This window comes from Centrocercus urophasianus, unplaced genomic scaffold (assembly GCF_019232065.1).
Source record: "Centrocercus urophasianus isolate 14NV4802_14NV808 unplaced genomic scaffold, USGS_Curo_1.0 seq_12, whole genome shotgun sequence".
Lineage (NCBI taxonomy): Eukaryota > Metazoa > Chordata > Aves > Galliformes > Phasianidae > Centrocercus > Centrocercus urophasianus.
Window position 1 is genome coordinate 61,123,624 of NW_024884364.1, and position 23,694 is coordinate 61,147,317.

At 42.8% G+C, this 23,694-nt stretch overlaps 2 protein-coding genes across 2 annotated transcripts; both read right to left on the minus strand.

Annotated features, from left to right (window-relative positions):
• Positions 1 to 2,090: 2,090 nt before the first annotated feature.
• LOC122156307 (coagulation factor X-like) lies at positions 2,091 to 8,941 on the minus strand. Its single transcript, XM_042810970.1, has 5 exons — positions 8,799 to 8,941; positions 6,736 to 6,867; positions 5,618 to 5,781; positions 4,490 to 4,607; positions 2,091 to 3,285 (listed from the first exon to the last, which is right to left on the minus strand). The coding sequence occupies exons 1-5, from the start codon at positions 8,872 to 8,874 to the stop codon at positions 2,738 to 2,740; spliced, it is 1,038 nt and encodes a 345-aa protein (XP_042666904.1). The 5' UTR covers positions 8,875 to 8,941; the 3' UTR covers positions 2,091 to 2,737.
• A 2,689-nt stretch (positions 8,942 to 11,630) lies between these two features.
• F10 (coagulation factor X) lies at positions 11,631 to 23,474 on the minus strand. Its single transcript, XM_042810680.1, has 8 exons — positions 23,367 to 23,474; positions 21,063 to 21,223; positions 19,592 to 19,616; positions 16,866 to 16,979; positions 16,244 to 16,384; positions 15,155 to 15,408; positions 13,772 to 13,889; positions 11,631 to 12,974 (listed from the first exon to the last, which is right to left on the minus strand). The coding sequence occupies exons 1-8, from the start codon at positions 23,434 to 23,436 to the stop codon at positions 12,430 to 12,432; spliced, it is 1,428 nt and encodes a 475-aa protein (XP_042666614.1). The 5' UTR covers positions 23,437 to 23,474; the 3' UTR covers positions 11,631 to 12,429.
• Positions 23,475 to 23,694: the final 220 nt, after the last annotated feature.

A 23,694-nucleotide genomic window follows, 5' to 3' on the forward strand; every position in this document is an offset into this window, starting at 1 on the left:
CACTTTGCGAGCCTATGCCAATTAAAGGACTCCTGTTGCTATCAGATATTTATTCAAATTAGGTTAATAATAGCAACACACAGGTTCAGAAGCTGCATTCTCCGTAGGGCTTAGTTCACAACTTCATGTTTTCTTTTTAAACAAAACATGCCTTGAACATCTGTACAGGCCACAGTGTACTCAATCCATGTACAGCACCCACTTTGCCTTTTCTGTATTGACATTATTGCAACAGTTATTACAAACTATCAAGGAACACAGCACAAAGGGAGGGGCTTAGAAAGGCAATCCTTTTCTTGTTTGATGCTTTAGGAAGAGCAACTGGAATTTCTTTTTCCATTTCCTTAACATCATGGCAAGAAGACGGATGCAGAGTTTATCAGCATGTCCAGCAGCCCTGTTTGCTGCAGGCCTGGCTGGCTGTCAGCTGACTAACTGTCACTATCACACACTTTCGGGAAATGCACACTCAGCTATGGAAAGGGGACAGCAGTGATATTCCAGAAAACATTACCCTTGCACTAAGCAAATAGAGAAAGCTGACGGCTGGGCTCACAGCCACATTTGTACCTGGGAAGTCCTGATGCTGAGTAGCATGAGAGCACCGTAGTTGGTTTGTGGACACTGGAAATGGTTCAAGGCTAAGGAGTGATATGTGCTGCCCATGGCAGGAGCTGCTCCAGCCTCCCCCTCCCTGGGGAGCTGGGGGACAGGGAACGAGGAAGAACTGGCCAACAGGAAGCACATACTCTGCAAAGGATTAATGCTTAGTGCAGTTAAAATGAGTTATAATTCGGTTAAATGTCTGGACAGCAGCCAAGCAGTGCTGTTTGCCATCTGCAGGAAAAGAAAAAGCTTTTCTTGCTGTATCTGAAGGGCATCACCATTCTTAAAAGCTGGAGGGATTTGCACTTGTATTGAAGGAACATCAGCACTGCCCTTCTGTTTGGTTGCAGATTGCAGGACATCCTGAGGGAGGAATGAAACCACAGGAGATTTGATTCTCCCTAAGGGGTTCTGCACCCCCAGGGGCTTTCCTTGAGGTTGTGCAAGCCTTCTCACAGTCTGGCTGTGAAAACAGAAAACATCCTGGAGCTACTCTGACATATCTGCAGCCAAGTGCTGACATTTTCTATTTCTGTTTCTAAAGATATCACAGGGCTCTTCAGAGCCCCTTACTAGGCTCAGTGTTCTTGCCTAGAACTCGGCTCCTAAAGCCTCCCTGTACCATTTCTGCTCCTCTTTTTCCGCCTGTTTCTCTTCCTCAGGTGGCAAATGAGCAACCCTGCAGCTCAGTCCAGATACTGTGATTTATGGTGTCCCCGTGGCCATCCAGTCGGTTCCTTTGCTGCAGACTCAGCAGAAAGGCAGCCCTGCCCTGAGATCAGTGCAGAGCCACCACCACGGAGCTGTCAGCTACGTCCTAGCCAGATGGGGCCAGGAGGTGGAAGTGGTTCCTACTGTATACCTGACTCCCAAGCCGCGGGAGACACAGACTCTGTGAGCTTGTGCTGCTGGATTACATTTAGAAGTTGACTTCAGTATTCGTGACAGGAAAAGAAAATATCCCTCTGCAACAAAAGATCTGTGGCATTTGTAGGTGTTTATGGAAGAATCAAAGTAAATCTTCCAGAATAGCATGAGTTATAACTTCATCCTTTCTCTGAAGTCTTAGAAGATTGACAGAGGCAGAGCACCAGTAATGCGATGCTTGTCTTTGGTGCGTCTCTTGAGAGCTGCAATTTTCTGTGCAATTAAGCAGTTGGGTGAAACGCCTCTGCAGACAGCATTTGTTCTCATGTACTGACACTCTTTTTGAAGTACATCACAGGGAACTTTATTTTTCCTGTAGGGACCCAAGTGTCTTACAATCTATTTCATCATTTTTATGTACCACTGAACCAAATAGCAGATCTTTGTTTTTCTCTCAGAATTAAAGTAAAGCAGGCAGGGTACTTGTGGTTCAGCTGGTTTTAGAGTCAGACTTTTCCTATTCTTGGAAGAAAATTTACCCTATGAGATTTAAAATCTCTTTGGTTGTTAATAATTTAAATAACACCTTATATAAATGATGACTTACAACAATATTGTCATTTGTGGAATATGTAGTACGTTCACTTTATTACAGACAAAATCATGACATTAGCAATTATGGTGAAAGAAGTATCTCAGAGGGACAGCAGGAGATTATCAGAACACCAGTGATGTTGGTAATTATAAGCAAGCTTTGCCAAATCAGTTAATATAATGAGGCACTGGTGTCAGTGACATGCCCAGTTCCTTAAACTCAAATGTGGATACACAGTTGGTTTCCACTTTTTTTCCAGATTTTAAGCAGTTTTTCCAGAGTCTTTAGAAATACTGTCCTACTTTGATATTATTCTGGTCCAGGATTATTTCTATAAAGCAAGTACTGCCACAGGAAAGTTGAGTTAGTTGTAGCCTTTGAATGGGAGGAGGGTGGGCAGCCAAACAGCCAAAGCCTCCTAGGCAAGTTCAATCAACCACACCATAAGCAAAAAGAACTCCTTCACTGTATTTGAAGATGTGCCATTATTGTCCCAAACCAGCAAGTCCAAATACACCTTCTGAAAAGCAGGCATGAGCTCATGAAGAAACAGCTGGCATCTTGACAGAAATGTTATCAGGATTACAGCAAACATTTTACAAAGAGGAAAATATTATTTGGGGATGAGATTGATGGCTAAGACAGTTGGGTTGATTAAACACCAAGCCATTAAGAGTTTTGTGTCAAAACACTTCTTATCCATGGCAGGAAATTTGATACTTTAGTGTATATTCCATATTTTCCTTGCCTCCCACACCCTTCTCCCCAGCTGATGATACCAGTAACAAAATAAGTGCCATTGTATTCGGTTACATGTGGGCCTCCTCCATCTCCTTGGCAGACGTCTTGTCCATCTTTATTATAACCTGCACAGAACATGTTTCTTGTGACTAAATAACGAATAGCTTGCTTGCAAGTTTTCTTATCCACATAAGGGATCTGAAGAACTTTCATTCTTCTGACTGGCCGCGTTTGTTCATATGAGTTCCCAAAACCACTGACAATTCCAAATGTTTGGTTCATCAGAACATCATTAGCAAAGTCTTCTTCTGGAAGGCACGCTGGGACAACATCCTCAGAAAATGTGATAGGTTCTTTTAATTTGATGAGGGCTATGTCACTGTCATGGGTTTCAAAATTAAACTCAGGATTTGAAATTATTTTTTCCACTGTGTGCAATGCAATACTTGGTTCTTCCTTTTCTCTGTCCACCATCCCTGTGTCAGATTATTGAAACAGTTGTTAACAAGATTATACCAGCAAACCCAAACAGCGCCTCAGTAAAAGATGGGACTAAAATTTCTTGTACTTGGAATAGACATTTGTACTGTACAAACAAAATAGAGCTGGTCTGTATCTTGATGCTGTAGCATTTTATATCAATTTTGATACCAAGTGCATTTAAAGTCAGAACTCTGCTATTGGAATGACAGTCTCAATGACAACGTTCATGTAAAGTTCTGGCTACTGCAGTGCTACTCCTCATATACAAACGAAACCCCAGCATTGAAGAGTAGGACCTTGCCCCTGTTCTTTGTAGAGCAACACAGTCAAACAGACTTAAACTGGAAACATTCACTGTCTTAAACATTCTGCTCAAAAAATATAAGAACTTGTTTATATTTACTCTTCTCAACTTGTATGAAAACATTTTAGGAATTAAATTGACGGCCATTAATGCTTATACAGGTTTTGAATTACTATTGTAGGACAAGTGGAAATTTTGTGAATCAGAATACTGTTTTCAGGGCCTAGAACTTGTGACAAGCTGCTTTTCTTTTTCCCCCTTCATAAATTACCATAATAAATAATGAAGGTAAGGTTTCCAGCACCCAACAGTCTCAGACATGCTGTCAAAACATTTGTTAGCATCTGAATGTGGCATATGCAAGTCTTCAAGGTTTGGCCAGCACAGGGAATTGCATGAAGGTCTAACTGTAGACCAATTAACTAAATCTAAAATTAAACATGGAAGAACTTCTTTAAAGTGAGAGTGACAGAACACTGGAACAAGCTGCCCAGAGAGGTTGTGGAGTCTCCTCTGGAGATATTTAAGATCCATCTGGATGCTTACCTATGTGGCCTGTAGTAGGGAACCTGCTTTAGCAGGGGGTTGGGGCTCAATGGTCTCTAGAAGTCCCTTCCAACCCCTGCAATTCTGTGTTTCTTTGAAATCAGCTCAGCGTCACTTGCCCCACATATTTTCCCAGTTCCTATTACAGACAAGCCATGCTGGGCCAAGCAAGGCTTAAAGAACCTGTCCATTCATCCAGGCTGAACATGTAACTCATTGCTAGCCAATAGACAAAATGAAGCAGTGAGATATATCTGGGGTTAGTTCAGTGTCTTGCACATAGACACTAAAAGACAGATTTTGGTACACTTATTTTTATAGTAAGGGTCAAAATGACAACAACTCACCAACAAGAACCCGTAATTCTGTAGAATTGTTAACACAATGAGCTGCAGTAAGTATAAAATACTCATTCAGAATTGTTCCTCCACAAATCCATTCACCATGCTTCTGTACTAGAACAGCCTGCCAAGAGAGGAAAAAGCATAAGTGCAAAAATGTTTGTGCAGGGAAATCCTCAACAGCTAGTTTAGCTTCAAGTACTTTTCTTAAAGAAGAAATTTTCATGTGTATTTTCTGCCAGCAGCATCCTCAATTCGGATGTAGTGAGAGTTACACTCAAGAAGTATAAGCCACCACAGAGGGAAACTTGACAGAAAGGACATTTTTCCTGGCTCAGAGTTGAGTTTGCATACTCCGATATTATTATTTTCTAAACAAACTTGGTTAATATTCTAACAGCATTATTCCTCTCTGTTTTTTGTCAGAATTCAGTCACGGTGAAAACAAGAACTCCAGCCATCCTTTCAACACTGCTGTGTTGCAATCTGAGTAGCTGTGTGGTTGGCAGGGAAGGAGTTCTGGGGAAAAGTCCTGTTCTATGCTCAATGTCTGCCACCCTCCTTCTTTCCTAGCCTCTTCCTCTTAGGACGTTCTTGAGTTTGAAAACAGTCGTGTCTTCATTCACGGTAGTAGACCTATGCAGAAACTAGTCATTCAAGAGGGACGAACAACCAGATGTTGACACCAGCTTGTTTCAGAGCAGATTCCCCTCCCCACTGTCATCCAGGTCTGCATCTTCACCCCCCTTTCCTGCTGCCAACACTCTCAGCATGGTTGCAAGCACAGCCAGGAGTCCATAACTTCATTGTTTCCAAATGTCCTGCCAGCTAATTGCCACGGTGAGACCTATTTGTCCTACTAGTCACCATGCTATGGGCGAGCAGCACGGCAGGTTGAACCTGTTGCTTTGGCAAAGTGGTGAGCTATGCAATGTTGCCCTGTTTGTCTTCTATGCAACTAATAGACAGGGTCTATTCTGACAATTTAGATCTGCTTAGAGGAGCTTCAAGGCCTGCTCAAGCTAAGCTACATCCCCATAGCAAGCAGAGATGAGGGGTATGGTGAAGTGCAAATGATTTCCAGACCTGGTGAGTACCTGAGGTGTTAAACCTCTTGAGAGTAAGGCACCTTACCTGCCATGGACATATGCTGGGTATACTGCCAGCCTCTTCTACTGCCTTAGAGGTGTTACTTGGGGCCTCAGCAGTTTCCTCATTTTTAAGATGATCTTCTGGACTTACAGCATTTTCTTGATCCACTTCGTGATTTCTCTTAAATTTACCACATGGGAACTTAACTGCAAAGACAAAACTGGGACACTAACACTTGATGTCTACATCTGACTGAGAATTTGGTGCACCTGTCCCTTATTAACAGCAAGGCCGACCCAGCTGTAACCCAAAGCAAACCAGCTGTGAAGGAAGGCCCAGCTGCTGTTACCAGCCTTCACTTTAGCTCAGTACTGCCTTTCTTACTGGTTTGGCACAGCCCTCATTGTAACAGCTTTATGGTCAGCAAAGTAAATCCAACTTTCAGTGCACCTCTTACTGTTCTTCACCACAAGAAGTGTCTCAAACTTGCTGGAACATGGGTTTTGCAGTCAAAAGTAGCCTTCAGATTTGTAGATCTGTATATACTGTGGAGGAAAATGGTTTGCAAGGAAACAGGTTGCTTTCAGGGTGTCAAATCTTTGTGAAAATGAATGAAAATTAACGCACGACTTCAAGAAAAACTTTTTGACAACAGCTGATACGATTGCTTTGGTTGCAGTTGGATACCCAGGTATCCTTATCAGGGTTGCCTCTGCAATGATTTTTATATTTACAAAAACTTCACAAATGCAAAAGGGAAACAGACCCAGCTGGTTGAAAAATGAAATAAAAATTCCAGTTCTAAAACTTGCTCATGGGTTCAGCAGTTCCAAAGTATTTAGAAGTTAAACATCTTCCATTATTGGTGTTGCTATTTTCATGTACCTGTTGGAAGATGGGTTTTGCAGTCAGGTCTGAGAATGTACCCATTTGCACTATTTTGGCCATTGTACATCACTCGCAGTTGTACAGTTTGATACTGGTTGCATTATCATCTTTTGCTAAACAACTTTTCATTGGTAACAAATCAAGCAAGCCAGATGCCAACAGTGAACATTGTTCCTCATGCTGCAACAGCACTGCAATGCATCAGCCCTTCCTAAATGCAGTAAAGATGTGATGTGTGTCCAACAGAGTGAACTTTAAGTGTGGCTTCATACCTACAGGAACGCAGGTTTTGTTGTCATCATCCAGAGCATAGCCAGAAACACAGGAACATACTACTCCTTCATCTTCCTCTTTGCAGAACTGTGTGCAGTTCCCGTTGTTGTCCTTGCATGTACTTGGTGTGACTGCAAAGGAGGCAAGCTTAGAGACAGGTTCGTATTCATGCTGATTTCATAAAAGCACAAGCAGCTATAAAATCTTGCTTGCAAGCATTATTCAAAACCCTCACCACTTTGTAATTCTGTGCAGTTCCTGCCAAAGGCCTCCAGTAATCAAAAGTATAAAAATGAGCATTTTTAAGAAACCCATAAGCTGTTAACCAGACCACTATCATTTCATATCCTATGTTGGAATAGTTTCCCAACTGTAACTTGCAGCTCTTTGAGAGCACAGGCTGAAATAGTCTACAGTCAGAGGAACAGAGGGAGAATAAGAAATTAGCAAACACTTGACTATCAGTCCCTGGCACTACGAGCTCACAGGCTTAATGGGAAAAATCTTCCCTGCAGTAACAGTGTGGGAGGTAAACCAGTCCTAAGAGAGGTGGTCTAGTCCTTCCTACAGGTTTGTAGGATTCCATAGCTCATCCATGCAGCTAACCCATTCCAGATAGCCTTGTAACAACTGGATGTATAACAACAATATCCATACAGAGTTTCCCATACTGTGGCATGATCCCATTGATTCTTCTCTTCACTTTTTGTCTAGTGGAAACGGAGGCTACTTCAGTTCCTTCCTTGTTTTGTTACATATTTCAGAGACTCCCTTGATTATGCATTGTGGGGCTAAGGGAGAAATTTTGTTTTGCTCTTCCTGAATTACCTCCTATTTCTGTTGGACTACTGTACTGTCATTTTTACAAGATGGTCTTGAACTCTCATGTTGATTTATGGTAGTCTTTCATTCTGGGACCAATATCAGGAGTCACTGGGGAAGATACTGTATAGCAGCTATCTTAAGGCTCACCTGTGTGGAGCCCTGCACTCTCCATCAGCTTTCCTTTGACACTGAAACACTGACTAGCACAGCTTCACAGCCTGATGTTCACCAACCTCCCTGCAGTTTCATCTAGATCACGCTTCTCTACTTGCTATGGTGAGAGTATTATATAAAACGATGTGGATGCATGGCATCTTTTGCAGCCTGTTATCCTGTCCCTGGGGAAAATGAGATTGGTGTGATGTGATTTGTTTCTGACAGCTGCAACTCAGCAGTTTCTTTTCTTCTTGCTGAACACAAATAATCTGATACCTTGAGGAAGAAAGATTCTCTTCACCAATGGGGAAGCATTCTCCTTGTCCTCTCTTTCTACACCTGTATTCTTAGATCAGTACTGGATTTTCATGTTTATCTTATTTTATTTAGGCCTTAGCTGTTCTGTTTTTATGCCAGGATTTTTTTATGCTCATCCCCTGTGATTTGAACTTGTTCTATTTTTTCTGTGCTTCCTTTTGGAGGTCAAATCTTGAAGCAGCTCATTATTTTAATTAATCCTCTTCCTTTTTTGACCTTGGGATAGTGTGACATGTAAGCTTTTATTTCAATAGATACATCCACATTTTTTCTCTCTTTCAAAGATACATTAATTTTATTCTCTTGCTCCTTTTCTGCCTTCATAATAAGTTCTGTGATTTTACAACATGGAGTCCTGGTTCTTCTCTTCACTATTAAACACCATGGGTTCAGTTTGTCAGTAGCCTACAAATCAACACTGATAATAAGGACCATTGAATTCTTACATCCCTCGAGGACATAAGAACAGCACATCCTTTGTGCTGTCAGTTTGAAAGCACTGCATATTGACATATTAACCCTGTCCTTAACACCGACACAGCCCCTTCACACCAAAAAAGGTATTCCCCCAGTGACTAAGCCAAGAACATACTGTAATATACTGTATAACTGTAGCTGGCAAATGGGAGCAACGTGGGTAAGAAAGCAAAGTTAACAAGTTTCCCTGCTGGCACCCTGCTCCACAGAGTGCGAATGATGGCAAATAGTTACCTGTGCAGCTGAGGCAAAGCAGCACAAAGCCAAGTTAAAGTGAAGACTGCACCTGTTTGCAGCGTCTGAAGGAAAAGGAGGACAACGGGAAGAAGCCATACTGCCCGACGGTGACCCATCACTGCCATCCTGTGAGCTCACTTGGTGTCTCTCCCCGGTTTTCCTGCAGGGCTGTGGGGCAGCTGCTAAATAAGAAGCACTGCAGAGCAAAGGTCGTTAACTCAGGAGAAAACAAAACTGCTACGGGCAAAGTGTGGGCTCAGAGTCACCAAGGACAATGTTAGAGCAGCGAAAGCCACTGTGTCACAGCAGTGCCACCCGGCAGCTTGTAGGTGCCCTGTGCAGCAGAGATCCACAAAGACACCAGGCTGGACAGTACTTTCACATATGCATCAATTTCCACCTTCTTTTGGCCTTATATATATATCTATTGTCTATAGCTGATGACAGAGCCTTGTGGTCTGAGGCTTTGACCATTCTGGATAATTCTTCAGCTGAAAATGGATTCCATCTGGACCCAGCCTCTGAAGCAGTATGTTTCCCTGCCATGCTGGAGGATATCACAAAGGCCTTCTTGCCCACCTTCATTCCCTACAGCCCCATTGTGCTGCATTCTTTCTCATTTCTTAAGAAATTCCAGCATTTGAGACTTCACCCAGACAAAAACTGTTAGAGGCTTTTCCAGAACAGAGGTAAAAGGGTTTCCATGAGACCTCTTTGAATCTTCCTCACTGCAAATGGGCTGGACTCTTTTCACCTTCACCACAGACATGAATATCTGATTAGTTTCTGCTTCTCTACAGCAGGATGTTGTATTTTTTTCCCCACACATGGAAGCTGTTGCTGTGTTTCTGCTCAGACCTTCCCTATTTTAAATCTGAAGAAGCTTCATTTTTCTCATGAGATCCAACACCTCGTGTTCAAGAGGCTCTTGCCTAGATACTTTATCTTGGACTAGGCCTGACGAATGCCCGAGCTTCTTATTCACAGAATAGATTCATTGAATCACTTAGGCTGGAAAAGACCCTTAAGACCAAGCCCAACTGACCCGACACTACCAAGTCCTACCACTAAGCCATATCTTTAAGGTCTATGTCTACATATCTCTTAAATACCTCCTGGGATGGGAACTCCACTACCTCCCTGGGCTGCACATTCCAATGCCTGACCACCATTTCTGTGAAGAAATTCTTCCTGCCATTCAATCTAAACCTCCTCTTGGGCAATTTGAGGCCATTTCACCACATCCTGTCACCTGAGAAAAAGAGACTGACACCCTCATTACTGCAACCTCTATTCAGGTTGTTGTAGAGAGCAAGGAAGTCTCCCCTCAGCCTCCTCTTCTCCTGCTAGGCAACTCCAGTTCTAAACAACCTCCATTCCAGATTCATTATATTATTCCTCTCTAAAGCTTCAATGTGATTGCACTCTGCTTGCCATCCTTCCTTTCTACCATTTCTACTCAGCACTGCCTTTTCCTTGCAGGCTGAGAAAGCCTGAGCACCTGAGGGTAGCTTTGAGCTTCCACTTCCTCCATTTACCATTTAGCTCTTGCCTAAATCAGTAGTGATTGTTTGCCAAGAGGAGTTCTTGCATTTTAAAATCCACCAGTTTGCACTGCTGTTGTGTGCTCTACCTCTTGCCTGACACTTACAGAATATGGAAGGAATATGAAAACCCTGTGCACTGTAGGCACCATACACAATTAAAGCTTGGTGAAAGATAAACTCTGATTGCAAAACCCAAGGACAGTCTCTTGTACACTACAGAATAACGACACTTCCTCTCTTCCCAGAGTCAGCCACCTTTACCAGCGGGAGGTCCTCTCCTCGGCCATCCCAACACTTATCTATAACACACATAGTCCAGTCCAAGAGTCACTTCAGGCTTCTCTGATGGAGAACGATGCCATTAGCACAAGTGCTTGTATGGAATTTGAATAGCACCTGTGCCTGAGCACTTCCCTCTGAAAAGGGATGTTCCACCCTGATGGTGTATGGGGTAAATATGAGACAAAGGGTTAGAAGGTACAGTGGACAGAAAAAATCATGGAACTAACATTGCTGAACAAACATTTAAATAACCCTGCTGTGATTTTATACAGGTGGAGATCATCCATCTGGGGTAAATGACCTGCAGTTCTTCATGTCTGTGTTTTCTGCTGACTGCAGCAATACCCTGGTGCTGAGCAGAGCTGTCTTTCTACTTTTTTAACATGCCTTCCTCACTGCACCTGCTATACAAAACTAGCCAGTACCCATTCAAACCCTAAGAGATAACTTGCAGGTGTCTGGCAAAGTTTTGTGTATCTCAGACAACATAGGAGCGTCATAGATCAGAGGACCCTTGGAAAATCCATCAGGATTGATAGGAAACTAGACTCTATACTGCATATTAAAAAGCTTAAGGAAATTGGATTTGTTAAGCCAGGGAAGTTGCATTTAGATCTTTCAACAAGAAAAATTCTAGGTGGATATGACTAATTTTTAGCTGTGAGAGTGGTAAAACACAGCAGCTTGTTTCCCAGAGGGGTAGCAACTCTGCCTTAAAAGCTTTCAAAACTTGACCAGAGCCTGCACAAACTGATTTCTCTTTGATGTTAGCCTTGCTTTAAGCACGGGGTTGGACCAGACAGCTTTCACCCATCCTGTCTACTGCAAATTATTCCATTATTTCTGTGACGAGAACTGCAGCTGAGAAGGTCTGAAGAAGAATGTATGCAGGAACAGCAATCCACATATATAAAACTGAGTATTGAGCCACTGCTAATCATAAGGCAAGGGAAATGTGTCACGTATTTGTTTGGAGACATGCACTCTTTCTTCACTTCCAAATAAGACTCTGTCTTCATATATGCATGAACTGACCAGAGGGAATAAAAAAAGAACAAAAAAGAAATAATGTTTTATTTCAAACGCTGATGTATACTGCAATACATCTTACAGTAGCACCTGGAACAACTACACACAGAAGGACCTCTCCGATCCTTAGCCATGCACAATCCTATGATACAGGAAACAGTGTACATACATGTTATTTTTTTCTGAAAAAGCAGAAAATAAGTGTTCAAATTAAACCAGAGTGAAGTACAACCACATAAAGCAACACAACATTTTATTTAGCTGCTGTGACCTAAGTTGGAAGTTTTGTGGAACATGGCTATTTAGCAACATATACTGAACACTTACTTGTGTTTCAGCTTTGTCCAAAGAAGCTTCCCTTCTCCCTTCATCTTCTAAAGACAACCACAGGTAGAAGCTAAAAAGCTCTAGTGGGAATAAACTCCCTACTGACTGAGTGGGCTGCAGTAGGGGGACTGACTGAAATCCTGGCCTTCCCACTTCCATCATGTTATGTCCAGGAGTCTGGTGGAATCACTTGGGCAAACAGACAGGAACCAACATGACAATATGAAAATAACTAGTCAAGTAATCAGAAGACACCAATGAGCAGGCATTTTGTTTGGTGAAAGCCCCTTACTGTACAAACTCGAAACAACACCAGCAGACCACATATACATGCTTAAAGTCAAGCAAATAAAAGAAGAAAGAGAAGCAGCACTGTAACTTCAAGAAACCAGCTTTCAAAACAAGTCTAGCAGATATGGCTAAAAAATAAAAAACCTTTCCATTAGATAAACTGCACCTTGTTTCCTAGTGGGAGGATTGAGAGCTACACCACTACTACTTTTGTCTCATGACTGTCCTTACCCAACGCAAGAATCTGGACAGTTTGGTATATATACCGTATTTGCCTTTCCTTGCACATCCTTCTCCCCAGCTAACAATTCCAGTAACAAAGTAAGTATCCTTATATCTGGTTACATGGGGGCCTCCACTGTCTCCTTGACAAGCATCCTTTTGCTCTGTTTCATAACCAGCGCAGAACATGTTTTCTGTTATTGCAAAGTTAGTGGACTGCTTGCAAGTGCTCCTATCAACATAGGGGACTTCAAGCACTTTCAGTCTTTTGGAAAGCCGTCCAGCTTCAAATTCACGCCCAAAGCCACTAACCATCCCAGACTTTTGGTTCATCAGCACTTCATTAGCAAAGTCTGCTTGCGGGAGGCATGCTGGGACAACATACTCAGAAAACTGTATTGGTTCCTTCAGCTTTATGAGGGCTATGTCATTATCATAAGTCTCAGCGATGTACTTAGAGTGAACAAATATTTTTTCTGCAGTATGAGTCGTTTCAGAATGTTCTTCCTTTTCTCTGTCCACTTCACCTGTACGAGATAATTAAAAGGATCATTAATAGGATAAGATGACAGCAAATAAGAACAGCCTCGATAAAGGAGGACACTAGTATTCCCATTGCAACTGCTCTAAGTCTTCATACTGTACAAGTAAACTGCAATATTTATTAGCCTCACTTGGATGCAGTTTCAGCTCCATGGTTTATGAGGTTTTCTGTACTAGTTTATGTAAATCAGCATAAATTCATAAAGCTAAACTAATGCAAATTTGTGGATGTTTTACAGCAGCTTGAGCCTGGCCTATACTGGGGAAGAGCATCTACTCTGAATCAAAACTAAAAGAGTGCAAATACATAGTTGTGTTGATCTAGTATCATTTCTCAGAAGTGAAGCAGTGAGCTAATGTGAGATGAGACTTTCTTCTTCCTCTAGTCTGTGTGTCACAGCTTTCCTACATGTTTCTGTAAAAAAAAGTTGGCATGTTTTTCAGAGCCACAGGAAAAAAAATATGAGCTTTCTGTTGAAGCATTAATCTGATAAGCACAGTGCTCACCAACACTTGTAGAACATTCGTTCTTAAACCCTTCCAGCTACCTGGCAAAGAAGAAATTATCACCATTATCACCTACTTCAGCTGCCCCAGTGATTCCAAAGCAGAATTTCTGCAATAGGAAACAGTAGATAGCATACCACCAAAACACCAAACCGGTAACAAACCAGTCGATATGATTACATCTTACATGGGTATTAGAGCACACAGAATCAGTCTGCGACACATCCTCACACATCACAAAAAAACCCACAAAAAACAAAACACAACAACTTACCAACAACAACTTTGATCTCCTTGGATTGGTTTATGCAATGAGCAGCAGTAAGGATGAAATCTTCATTCAATATAGTTCCGCCACAAAACTCTTCCTCTTTCTCATTTATCAACACAGCCTATGAGAGAAAAGAAATGGGAAATGCATAATTTAAAAGAGCAGCTTAATCTCAGTGAGCTATAAACAGGTGATTGTTTTCTCTGCACACTGCATATGTGCACGTTACAGTAACTTGTATGCAGAGCTCCATAGATTGTCCATAGTGCTGCATACACATGTGCATATGCTACAGATCAGCAGGTACTGTTACAGAGTCTCAGCTGTTTTCCTGTGATACAGAAGTTCAGCTTTCTGACTTCATAGTGCCTCCTTTTAGTGACACCTGCTAGGAACAAGATGCAGGCTGACTTGCTGAGCAAAGAGCAAGGGCCTTGACTTACTATCCCATAGAATTTCTGCCCAAGATCTATTCCTGTTTAATCCTCCTAGTGTTTTGAAGACAGGGACAGATTTTGGCTGGTCTAAGCTCAAGAGGAAAGATTAGTTATGAAAGCAAATGCATGCTGTCAAGTATACTTCCTAAAGGGCTATCTTGGGGAACAGGGATGGAAGGCTGCAAGACAAAGGCACTGAGAATGTGACTGTATAGTTAGAGTACTCAAGCCACACTAAGAAAAAACAAGCATAATTCCCTGATAAGCAGTGGCTCTGGCTCTGCAGATAGCCTCTACAACACATGCACAATTTTACTGTATGATATTTACTTCTGCAACTAGAGGTTGATTCAGTTAAGCTTAGGTAGTGCTGGCCAAGCCATTAGATCAGCAATCTGCTAAAAATGTTTAAGCTCTGTGCCCACGTTACCGTGGGAACCTCCTCTTACCTATGTCAGACCTACACAACACTACACCCATACAGAATTGGACTACTATGCTAATGGTCACAGTGAATGAACAGATCAGTATGGAAAAGCACTCTATGATACATCTCATTCAGAGAAACAGAGAAGGTAAGTCATCATTCCTTCGAAAGGTTGAGTAAGGAAAGGCAAAGAAAGATGACAAAAAACAGCAGAAGCAGGTCAACTCTGCCAGAACAGCCCAGCTTAAGCACAGAACTGGAGTGCAACCTGTAAAGACAACAGCTGGTTGAACCAGCATGTCTCAAAAACCCTCTCTGGTAACAGCTTAAAAGCAGCACTACTTAAAATGTCACAAAAACTTTCATTTTGATATCCTAAGGCTGCAATTTGCAGAAGAGCACACACAAGTGCCTGAGTTCATGTAACAGCCAATTCCAACTACAAACAGCACACAGCAGAACACAAATTGACTAAATAAACAATTATGCAGTTTCCGTCAAAATCACGTGCATCAGATTTACCTGCCATGGGCATTCACCAAGTTTACACTCATCCCCACCGACTATCCTGGTATCGACATTTGGATCTGTCATCCTCGATCTGTTGCGAGGAGGGGGAGTTGGGCTTTCTGTGGTAGTTGCAAAGTCCTCCTCCAGACTTGTTTCATTCATGGAGGGGACGTCTTGATCACTAGTTGCATTGGTACTACTATTAGTGGGTAAAACGATAGACCTTTTGGTTCTTTTCACAAGAACTTTTCCACATGGGTACTTTACTGTAAAGACAAGAATGCTACAATTAGAGAAGAAGGACTGAAATATGCATGGAAGAGGAGACTCTCTGACAACACCATCTCACAGTTTATCAGTTAATGCAGATGTTTTCAAGACTAACAAAACCCTGGCAGATGCAACAAAGGAGGAAAAGCAGTTGTTTTGGCAGATGAAAGGCATCTGTATGTCCTAAAACTTTTCCGTAAGTTCAGTCTCTGCACAGTGTTTTCAAAGTATTTAAAGTTATCTTCAGTTGTTTACGTTGCCATATGCTTGTCGTAGCTCTTACTACAATCATCTTAATTAGAAAACTCAGTGTACTGTGTAAGAGAGACATCCCAGGTTGTGTAAGAGAGACAGCCCAGGTTGTAAAGGATATAAAAAACAAAGGCAGAATCATACAGTTGACTCACATTCCCCTCCCTCCCTTGATTTGTTGGAATACAATGAAAATGTACTTAAAATAGCATCAATCTTAATTATTTAATGTCAGCTGTTACTATTTAACTAACTGAAATCAAAAGAAGTTTTTGCAAGTGGCTATTTTATACAGAATGTAAGATACAATTACAGTTTTCTCAGCAACTACAAGATACAACTACAATTTTCTCCTGTCAACAGCACTTTATTTGCTCAGATAGTTCTGTGAGAGGCACCCAGCAAAGGGTGCCTCAGCTTCATTCATAGAAGTTCATCACATCACCTCATGGAAGGCTTTAAAAATACAAACCAGTTGGCTTCAGTCTTAAAACTATGCCATGTAGAATATGATTCAAAACATACCCTTTAGCTGTGGAACAAGCCTCACTAGCATTAGTTTACCATGTGGCTTCGTACCTTTTGAAACACACTGCTTGCCATCTTCTGCCAGCTCATACCCACTTGTACAGGAACACATAACATCCTTCTGCAAACTTTTTTTGATGCTGCAGAACTGCTCACAGTCACCATTGTTTATTTTGCAGTACTTTGGTATGACTGTGAAAGACAGAAGATAGACAGACAGATTTAGAAGAAAAAAAAAAGAAGATTCCTTGCAAGGCTTAAAAATCTCTGCATCGTCTTCTGAGATCTGCCTTCTTTGGTTCTTCATGCTGTGAGCTGATCAGGACTGTACTTCTGAGCTTGGAATCCAGGCTCTTTGATATCAGCAGTAAGAATCTTGTGGTTCTTAGATTTATTGTCATGCTTTGGGGATTTAAGCTCATGTAAAGAGGCACTGTGATAATTAAAAGTGCTTTCTTTGGAGCAAGCGTAGTGTTGGAGCACTCACTATCACTATCCAGATGCTGAGCCAGAAGGCTTTCCCTTTCTGACACACTTCCATCTCATTGTTGACAGCCACCTATTCTATGCATTTTTCCAAGTGAAAAATAATGCTTGCTAAGGGATTGTTAAGTCTCTATGCTTCAGCAACCTGGCATATTCACTGCCACAATTCTCTGAAAGAGAAACCTACCAAATTCACAGTTCTTTCCTTGATAACCATCCAAACAGGAACAGGTGTAGGAACCAAGTCCATCTTTACAATGTCCACCATACTGACAAGGATTTGAGCTGCACTGGTCGCCATCTACAAAAACAAACCAAAAATCAAATTGTTGTTAGAGAAAATGCATTTTCAATGAACTCCAAAGGGGGGTTAGTTTTGACAAGCAATCATTCTTTTAAGACATATGTCTTGTGAGTGGCCACGTTCCAGGCAGAGCAAGAGCAACTGCAATCATTCCAAATAAGCGTGATTCACATATATAGCCTCAGTTTTGCAATCTGTTTTTGGTGGCTACTGTTTGACAGTGTGTAGTTACAGCTTTTTTTTTTCTAAGAAGACAAATTAATACTTGCTTGTCAAAGTGTACATTATTTACAGTGAAGACTGTAGAAGCAGACTGGACGTTTTCATGTTGCAACTACTGTCTAAAGCATTTCCCTGCCATTTCCACATAATAATAACTCAACTATTAGTTATTTAAAGGTCATCTTGTCCCATGTGCATGTGTTTTGCCCACAGCGTTGCTCTTTTAAAGCAACCAGCATATGAATCAGGAGATAAACAAAATAAAACACTGTAAAAGCTCTTCTAAATCCATGTTTGCAGGACAAATTCCTGTTTTGTGCTGCCTGTGGTACCAAAAATGTCTCATTGTATCCACTGAGGTACGAGTGTCAGTATCAAAGAATGAGCTCTTACCTCACTCTCCCTGTATTTAAGCTGGGAACTCCGTATCTGAAACACAGTTCTACAGTCTCTCTTCCTTTCCATGACACAAGAACAACTGCCTGACTGGACCCCAGCCACACGTAGCTCACAAATAATACAGTCACAAGAAGGGAAATCAGGCTATGCTGCATTTGGAAGCATGTGACACATAGCAGCCCCTTCTCCTACCCCCATGAATGGATCTCACTCTTGCACTGATGCTTGCTACTATGTCTCTCCCACACAGCAACCCACGGTAACAAATGCATTCCTGCATCACATGAACCTGCCAGGCCCTTCTGGATGATAAGGAGGATATCTGGAGAACTGATGCTTGCTAATTCATTGCCTTAGAAACGCACATATTTCTGAATGTTACCACCTATTCTGCTCCATTTGGAGCAGCTGAAAGAACAGCAGTGCCCACAGAAGAGAGAAGATGCAGGATACTTCTCATTCTAAGGATCCAGCGTGTCATCTGTATGATGCCCTTGGCTGTGAACTCCTCTGCTGAAGTTGCATCTGTCACAGAGAACACCTGTGGGGCTTTGTTTGCACTGCCCCACAACTCTTCATCCCTTCTGTACCTGAACGTGGCCGCAAACACCAGCATTCCAAATGCTGCATCCACGTGATCTACTACAGAGGTGTTGAAGACTGATGTTTATCCTCCATGGTAGAAAGGCAAGATCAGCATTTATTAAAACAAAGGCACACTGGAGGCCTGCAGCACAGCTCCTGGTTTCTGCCTCCTCTGCTGGACTAGAGGGCTCTGTTCTGTAGTGGACTCAGCTAAGCAGCATCCTACTGATAGAAACCATAGTTTCTTAATTTTCCCTGTACTGCAGTTGCTGCTGGAGAGCTGAATTTTATACCAATATTGCACAAAAACATTGCAGAATCCCCTACTAAGAAAAGAAATGAGAATGAATTGTTCTAACTTGGCTGAGGGCAGCTGTGGTTTTCGGAACTTCTGAACACCAATAAGGCATGTGTGAGCTGTGGTTTAGGATGTATGAAATTGGCATTTCCGCTGTGAGCACTGGCACTGACGTTCCACTGCCTGTATTCTCATGAGAAAATGGTTTGAAAATTTCCACTTCTGTTCACTGCAGCACTGATGCAGGCTTTGTTGGCAATTTCACCCCATAGGATGAAGAATTCTTCCCTCCCTTAGAGGATTGTGAAAGCCTGCATCTTCTTCGTGACCACTGTCTTCCATTTTCTTCAGACTCAGAAGACAAAGCTGAGCAATCTCTGGTTAACATTTTTGAGGTATTCTTTCTAACACGAAGGCTAGACACATACTTCAGGAGAACATGTTACCAATCAATAATACATTAAGAATATGTCCCTGTGAGCTTATTATGAACAACAGAACCCTAATAAGTACAAGTCAAACCTCCAGAAAAACAAAACCAGAGAAAACTGACTGGCAGTATCTGCTAACCCACTGGTATGTCATCCTTGAATGCAAAACAGCTCTGTAGAAAACAATTCCCACCAAATCTCTGTCTTACAGGAATCAGCAACACTGTGGCATGGACAGTGGCATGCAAACAGTAAGTGACTGTGCAGCACAGACTGATATGTTGCATCGCCTGATGTAGTGAAGTGCCACTCCCATCTATGACTCTTTGCAACTTGGACTCCTCCATCTTGGGCTGACCCTCTGCAGGATGATGAGTGGGCAGAGCTAAATGCCCAGCTTCTGCTTCTCACTACCCTTGGCACGCAAAGGGCCAGTATTCTTTTTTGAGAGGACAAAGATCATCCCAGGAATTGGAGGCTGCTGAATCTTGGTGTCAAATAAAGTGATTGGGTTCGAGAAACTGCAAGGCTGTAAATCAATCAGATTCCTCTTTCAGGGGAAACAGTGAAAAGAATAAACAAGGCAACAGGAAGTGGTTATGTAAGAGGTGCATCCTTTTTAACCTTGCGAAAAGGAAGCTTAATTTTCTAAACAAATGCAGACTCTTTCTTACCTACGTAGATATTCCAGAATTCCTCCTACGGGTTGGTTTGGGGCAAACGAAAACAAAAGAAAACAAAAAGAGTTAAATGAGAATTACCAAATGCAGTTCTTCAGAAGAATATCAGAGCTTTCGTACAGAGAATACCTGAAGCTAACAATTGTTCAAACAAAAATTTAATTTACAGGCAAACAGTGGCTTGCAGTCTGATACTGTCGTTTAATTAATTTAAACCATCTGGTTAAAACCATCTACAGTGCTTAGCTCAAGAGAAACAGGCCTTACACGCTTTTCAGAAATACCTAAACCTCCATAGAGATTTCTTAATGTCACTCACTCAGCATAAGGCTCTTCATTTCTTGCATAATTGTCTCTTGCCCTCGGTTTTGATTGAACTTCCTTACCCTCCTGCAATGTCAAATTTTCAGTTTCCTTCCCCTGTACCCCCATGGAGCAGGACCTCAGAAATCCTAAGGTTTAAAAAGTATTTTGTCTGACTTGTGTTTTTCTGTCCCTCTCACTGAGGGCTCTGGGTACACTGTCTGCCCAAGACGGTCCCTTCCAGCCAGGTCTGGTCACCAGGTAGAACAGGCTGTGCTGGTTCTGCTATGGTTCAACCCTTATACTTTGAAGTGCCCTGGCGATGCACCCACGACTCCCCACCCAGTTCACCTCAGGGCCACTCTAAAAACATTCTGGCCAGCAAATAACACTACAGTTAAATGAATCTGGCCTTGATTCCAGTTTCAGAGCTGTTCCACATACAGCCAATGTTCCCAGTTTCCCTCCACCACAAAGTCACTTATGTTTTCATATATTAGTACTGATTCTTGTTCCTGTACTTTCCCCATCTCTGTAGCTTTAGCTTGGGCACTGACTGCACTTCTAGCTAAAGTTAAGCACCTCCAGGGTAGGTAGGGAAGGTGACAAAAAAGTCACACACACAGACTTCATTCCATGTGGGCAATTTAACATAAAGAACTTTCCTCAGTACACATTCTGTCAATTTAAATGTGGAAAAGACAGCCACAAAATGATATAAGCCCTGTAAAACTTCTCGGGATAAATATGGAAAAATATTCACATGAAGTTCCATGTCAGTATTTGCCATCTCAACCTTCCACGGGCTCTCTATCTAAGAACTCATGAACATAGTCACACTGCTCAGCTACACCACAAGAGAAAATAGCTTTAACGTAGGGAGTACCAAATTATTTAAAGGTCAAATACCTCATGATGAATTAAGCAGATCAGAACAGGTAAAAGAAAGGAGTCTTTAACATAGGGTGACCTTGCAAGAGATAAATGATGTCTGGTTTTGTACATGTATGCCTTAGCAATTCCAGCCAAAATCAAAATCACCACCTATTCTTTGTGGTAAGTGATCAACAATAACACTTGTAAGTCTTGGCTCATAATAGATCAATACTACTTTGTAAACACAAAATATGTAGGCCTATGTTTCATATTAGTTCATCCTTACAGTTTTCTCATTGTCTTCAAAGGCTTCTCTTGCTTCTTCTTTTGAGCAGCGCTCCTCATTGCATTCTCTTTCAATATTGCCTTGCTTCATTTCTTCTAAAAAACTGTTGGCACGTTTTGTTCTTTCCAAGAACCTGTCAGCACTTTCTTTCTTGATGAACACTAGACAGTAGAGAAAATGGTACAATTACAGGGCAACATTTGGTGGCGGTAACAAGTCATCAGAAATAAGTGAAGAAAGAAAAACAAATCAGACATTCTCAGCACCCTCCCATAGGCAACATCACTTGTAATATTAGCCCTCAAGCAGATGGGATCTCGGGATCTCTGTGAGATCAGTAACTCCAAGACAAGCCAGAGGCACGCAAAATTCTCTCCTCTGTTGTTAGTCTTGAGAATAAAATGTGCAGGTTCCTGCCGAAGGTTTATATTTCTGCTGCTCCTGCTCTAGATTCCAGCTTTGAACAGAATGACTTGCCTTGCCACAGTGATGGTGTGGGAGGCTGCAGTCCCTGATTTGGTTTTAAAGCTGGCAACCAGGCAACACCACTGGCTGCTCTGGAGACATATGGTCCAGCAAACAAACACCACACAAACAGAAGATGCAGTAATTTGCCAGCATGGGGTTCTACTGGCAGATGGGAACAGCTGTTCCACAGTCCCACTTTCAGAAGAGAAACAGCCCATGTGTGAGATCTACTGCCCTGCACAACCCCAAGCCCCAGTGTACTGCCCTTGGGTCTTTCTTCACACTTAACAACTGTCTTTCATAGTCTGCGCTGGTTCTGTCTTACTTCTTACAGTTACTGTCTTACTTCTAAGTTTCCAAGTACAGCCAAGGCAGCTATATTCAAAGATTTAACAAAGAGCAGATGCAAATGAATGTCACCTTCAGCATCTAAAGAAAGTACAGCTTGAGTTCAAGTTGCTGGGTCATTTTATTTTTTAAAAGTTTGATGTCACAGAGCACAGGACCTGCTTCCTTGAAGTTCAAGATGCAGGTAGCTGATGATTTAATGGAAGGATCAGAGGCGTTAAGCTCAGCTCAGCCACTTGGCTGCATGAGCCATCGTGACACTCTGCAGTAACTTGTGCACATATTAACTGACAGGAACAACAGAAGCAACACTGTAGTAAGTAGATTGCCAATTACCTTGTAAAAAGTAAATGTTTTAGGAAAGCTTGTGGATTCTGAAAACTAGCATTCTAAAAACCTGAAACCTACAGAGGAAAAAGTACTTTCCAATCACAGAGTGGAAGGCAGCACTGCAGATGGGACTTGAAAGGCAATGGAATCAGTTTGCATTGACCTTAAGCAGCCCAATGCAGCAATATGTGAATTATCTGATCAGTACTCACACTTTTTGATAACGGAGCCAAATTTTGCAAGTGCTGTTCATATTGAGCAGCAGCACAGAGCCTATGTGTGTGTGGAACTGTGGTGTTCCACTCGCTCTGAGCAGTCTATGTGCAGGAGGGCTACAGCAATGCTTGTAACTTCTAGCTCAGTAACAGTCAGTTCATTCACCCATGCCTCTTTTGTCCTTAAGTCCCTCTCTGCAGTGCAGGACGTGAAAGGATGCAGCCGGTGGGGTCACTGTACTCCTTTGCCTCCACATCACTGCTGCATGAGGATGTTTTTGTAAACTTGAACCAGCCGATAAGCATTCTCAGCCTCGAGCTTCCTGCCGTCCTGCCTTCTTCAAAAACACGAAGGAGCTCAGGGTGTTGGTCAGCTCAAGTAGGACACTCCAGCAGCTGGCTGTGGAAGGACTTCACTGTAAAACCCAAGCAGGCTGACTCACTGAAAGAAGAGTCAAAGCCTTCAGAGAAGCCGCCCGGTGTGGCTTTCTGCTCTGACTTTGATATTGACCCTCGCAGCAGAAACAGAGGCAGGACGCGCTCACCCCTAAGCTCCAGCCCGCGGCCAGGGGCAGCCGGCAGAGCACAGGAACGAGAGCTCGCCGCGCTCGGAAGGCAGCCGCGCTCCCGGCAACGGCAGCCCCATTCTACAGGGAAGACCCCCCGGGGCTAAATCCCAGCGGCCATCCCAGCACCCCAGTTGCCCCCCGGCCGCTCCCCGCCCCGAGGCGCTGCTTTGCCCTCCAGCAGGACTCGGGTTGCCTCTTCTTGGGGGTGACAGCCCGATCTGCCCGCTCCCGGAGGCCGCAGCCCCCGCTCCTCTCACGCACCGCCCGCGTGCGGGAGGCACTTTCCAATGCGGGCGCTTCGACAGCAGCTCCCTAAAAGCTTTGAGGAGGGCACCCCCTCCTCGGCCCGGACGCCCCGCAGAGCCGCCCCTTACCGCCTCCTTCAGCCCGGAGCTCGTCCGGCAGCGCCGCGCAGAGCAGCAGGAGCAGCAGGCGGCCGGCCATAGTGGCGCGGGATGCGCACCGCGACGGGACGGGACGGGACGGAGCCTTCACCGGGCGGGCAGGGACTGCGGCGGCGTTGCTTCACCCTGCCCAGAAATAGCGGAAGCGCCCTGGAAGGGGGAAAGCCTCTGTGGGATTTCTCAGCCGGGGGGGTGGCCCGATTATGTGTCGCCTCTTTTTTTCTTTTTCTTTTTTTTTCTTTTTTTTCTTTTCTTTTCTTTTTTTTTTTTTTTTTTTTTTTTTTTTTTTTTTTTTTTT

Excerpts from the sequence above, each read along its gene's own strand:
- LOC122156307 (XM_042810970.1), bottom strand. The coding sequence starts at position 8,874 with ATGGCAGTGATGGGTCACCGTCGGGCAGTATGGCTTCTTCCCGTTGTC. Across the intron at positions 6,868-8,798 it reads CCTTCAGACGCTGCAAACAG|TCACACCAAGTACATGCAAG; the intron begins GTGCAGTCTTCA and ends CCTCCTTTGCAG. Across the intron at positions 4,608-5,617 it reads CCAGCATATGTCCATGGCAG|GCTGTTCTAGTACAGAAGCA; the intron begins GTAAGGTGCCTT and ends CTCTCTTGGCAG.
- F10 (XM_042810680.1), bottom strand. The coding sequence starts at position 23,436 with ATGGCCGGCCGCCTGCTGCTCCTGCTGCTCTGCGCGGCGCTGCCGGAC. Across the intron at positions 19,617-21,062 it reads TTGAAGACAATGAGAAAACT|GAGGAATTCTGGAATATCTA; the intron begins GTAAGGATGAAC and ends ACCAACCCGTAG. Across the intron at positions 16,980-19,591 it reads ATTCTGGAATATCTACGTAG|ATGGCGACCAGTGCAGCTCA; the intron begins GTAAGAAAGAGT and ends TTGTTTTTGTAG.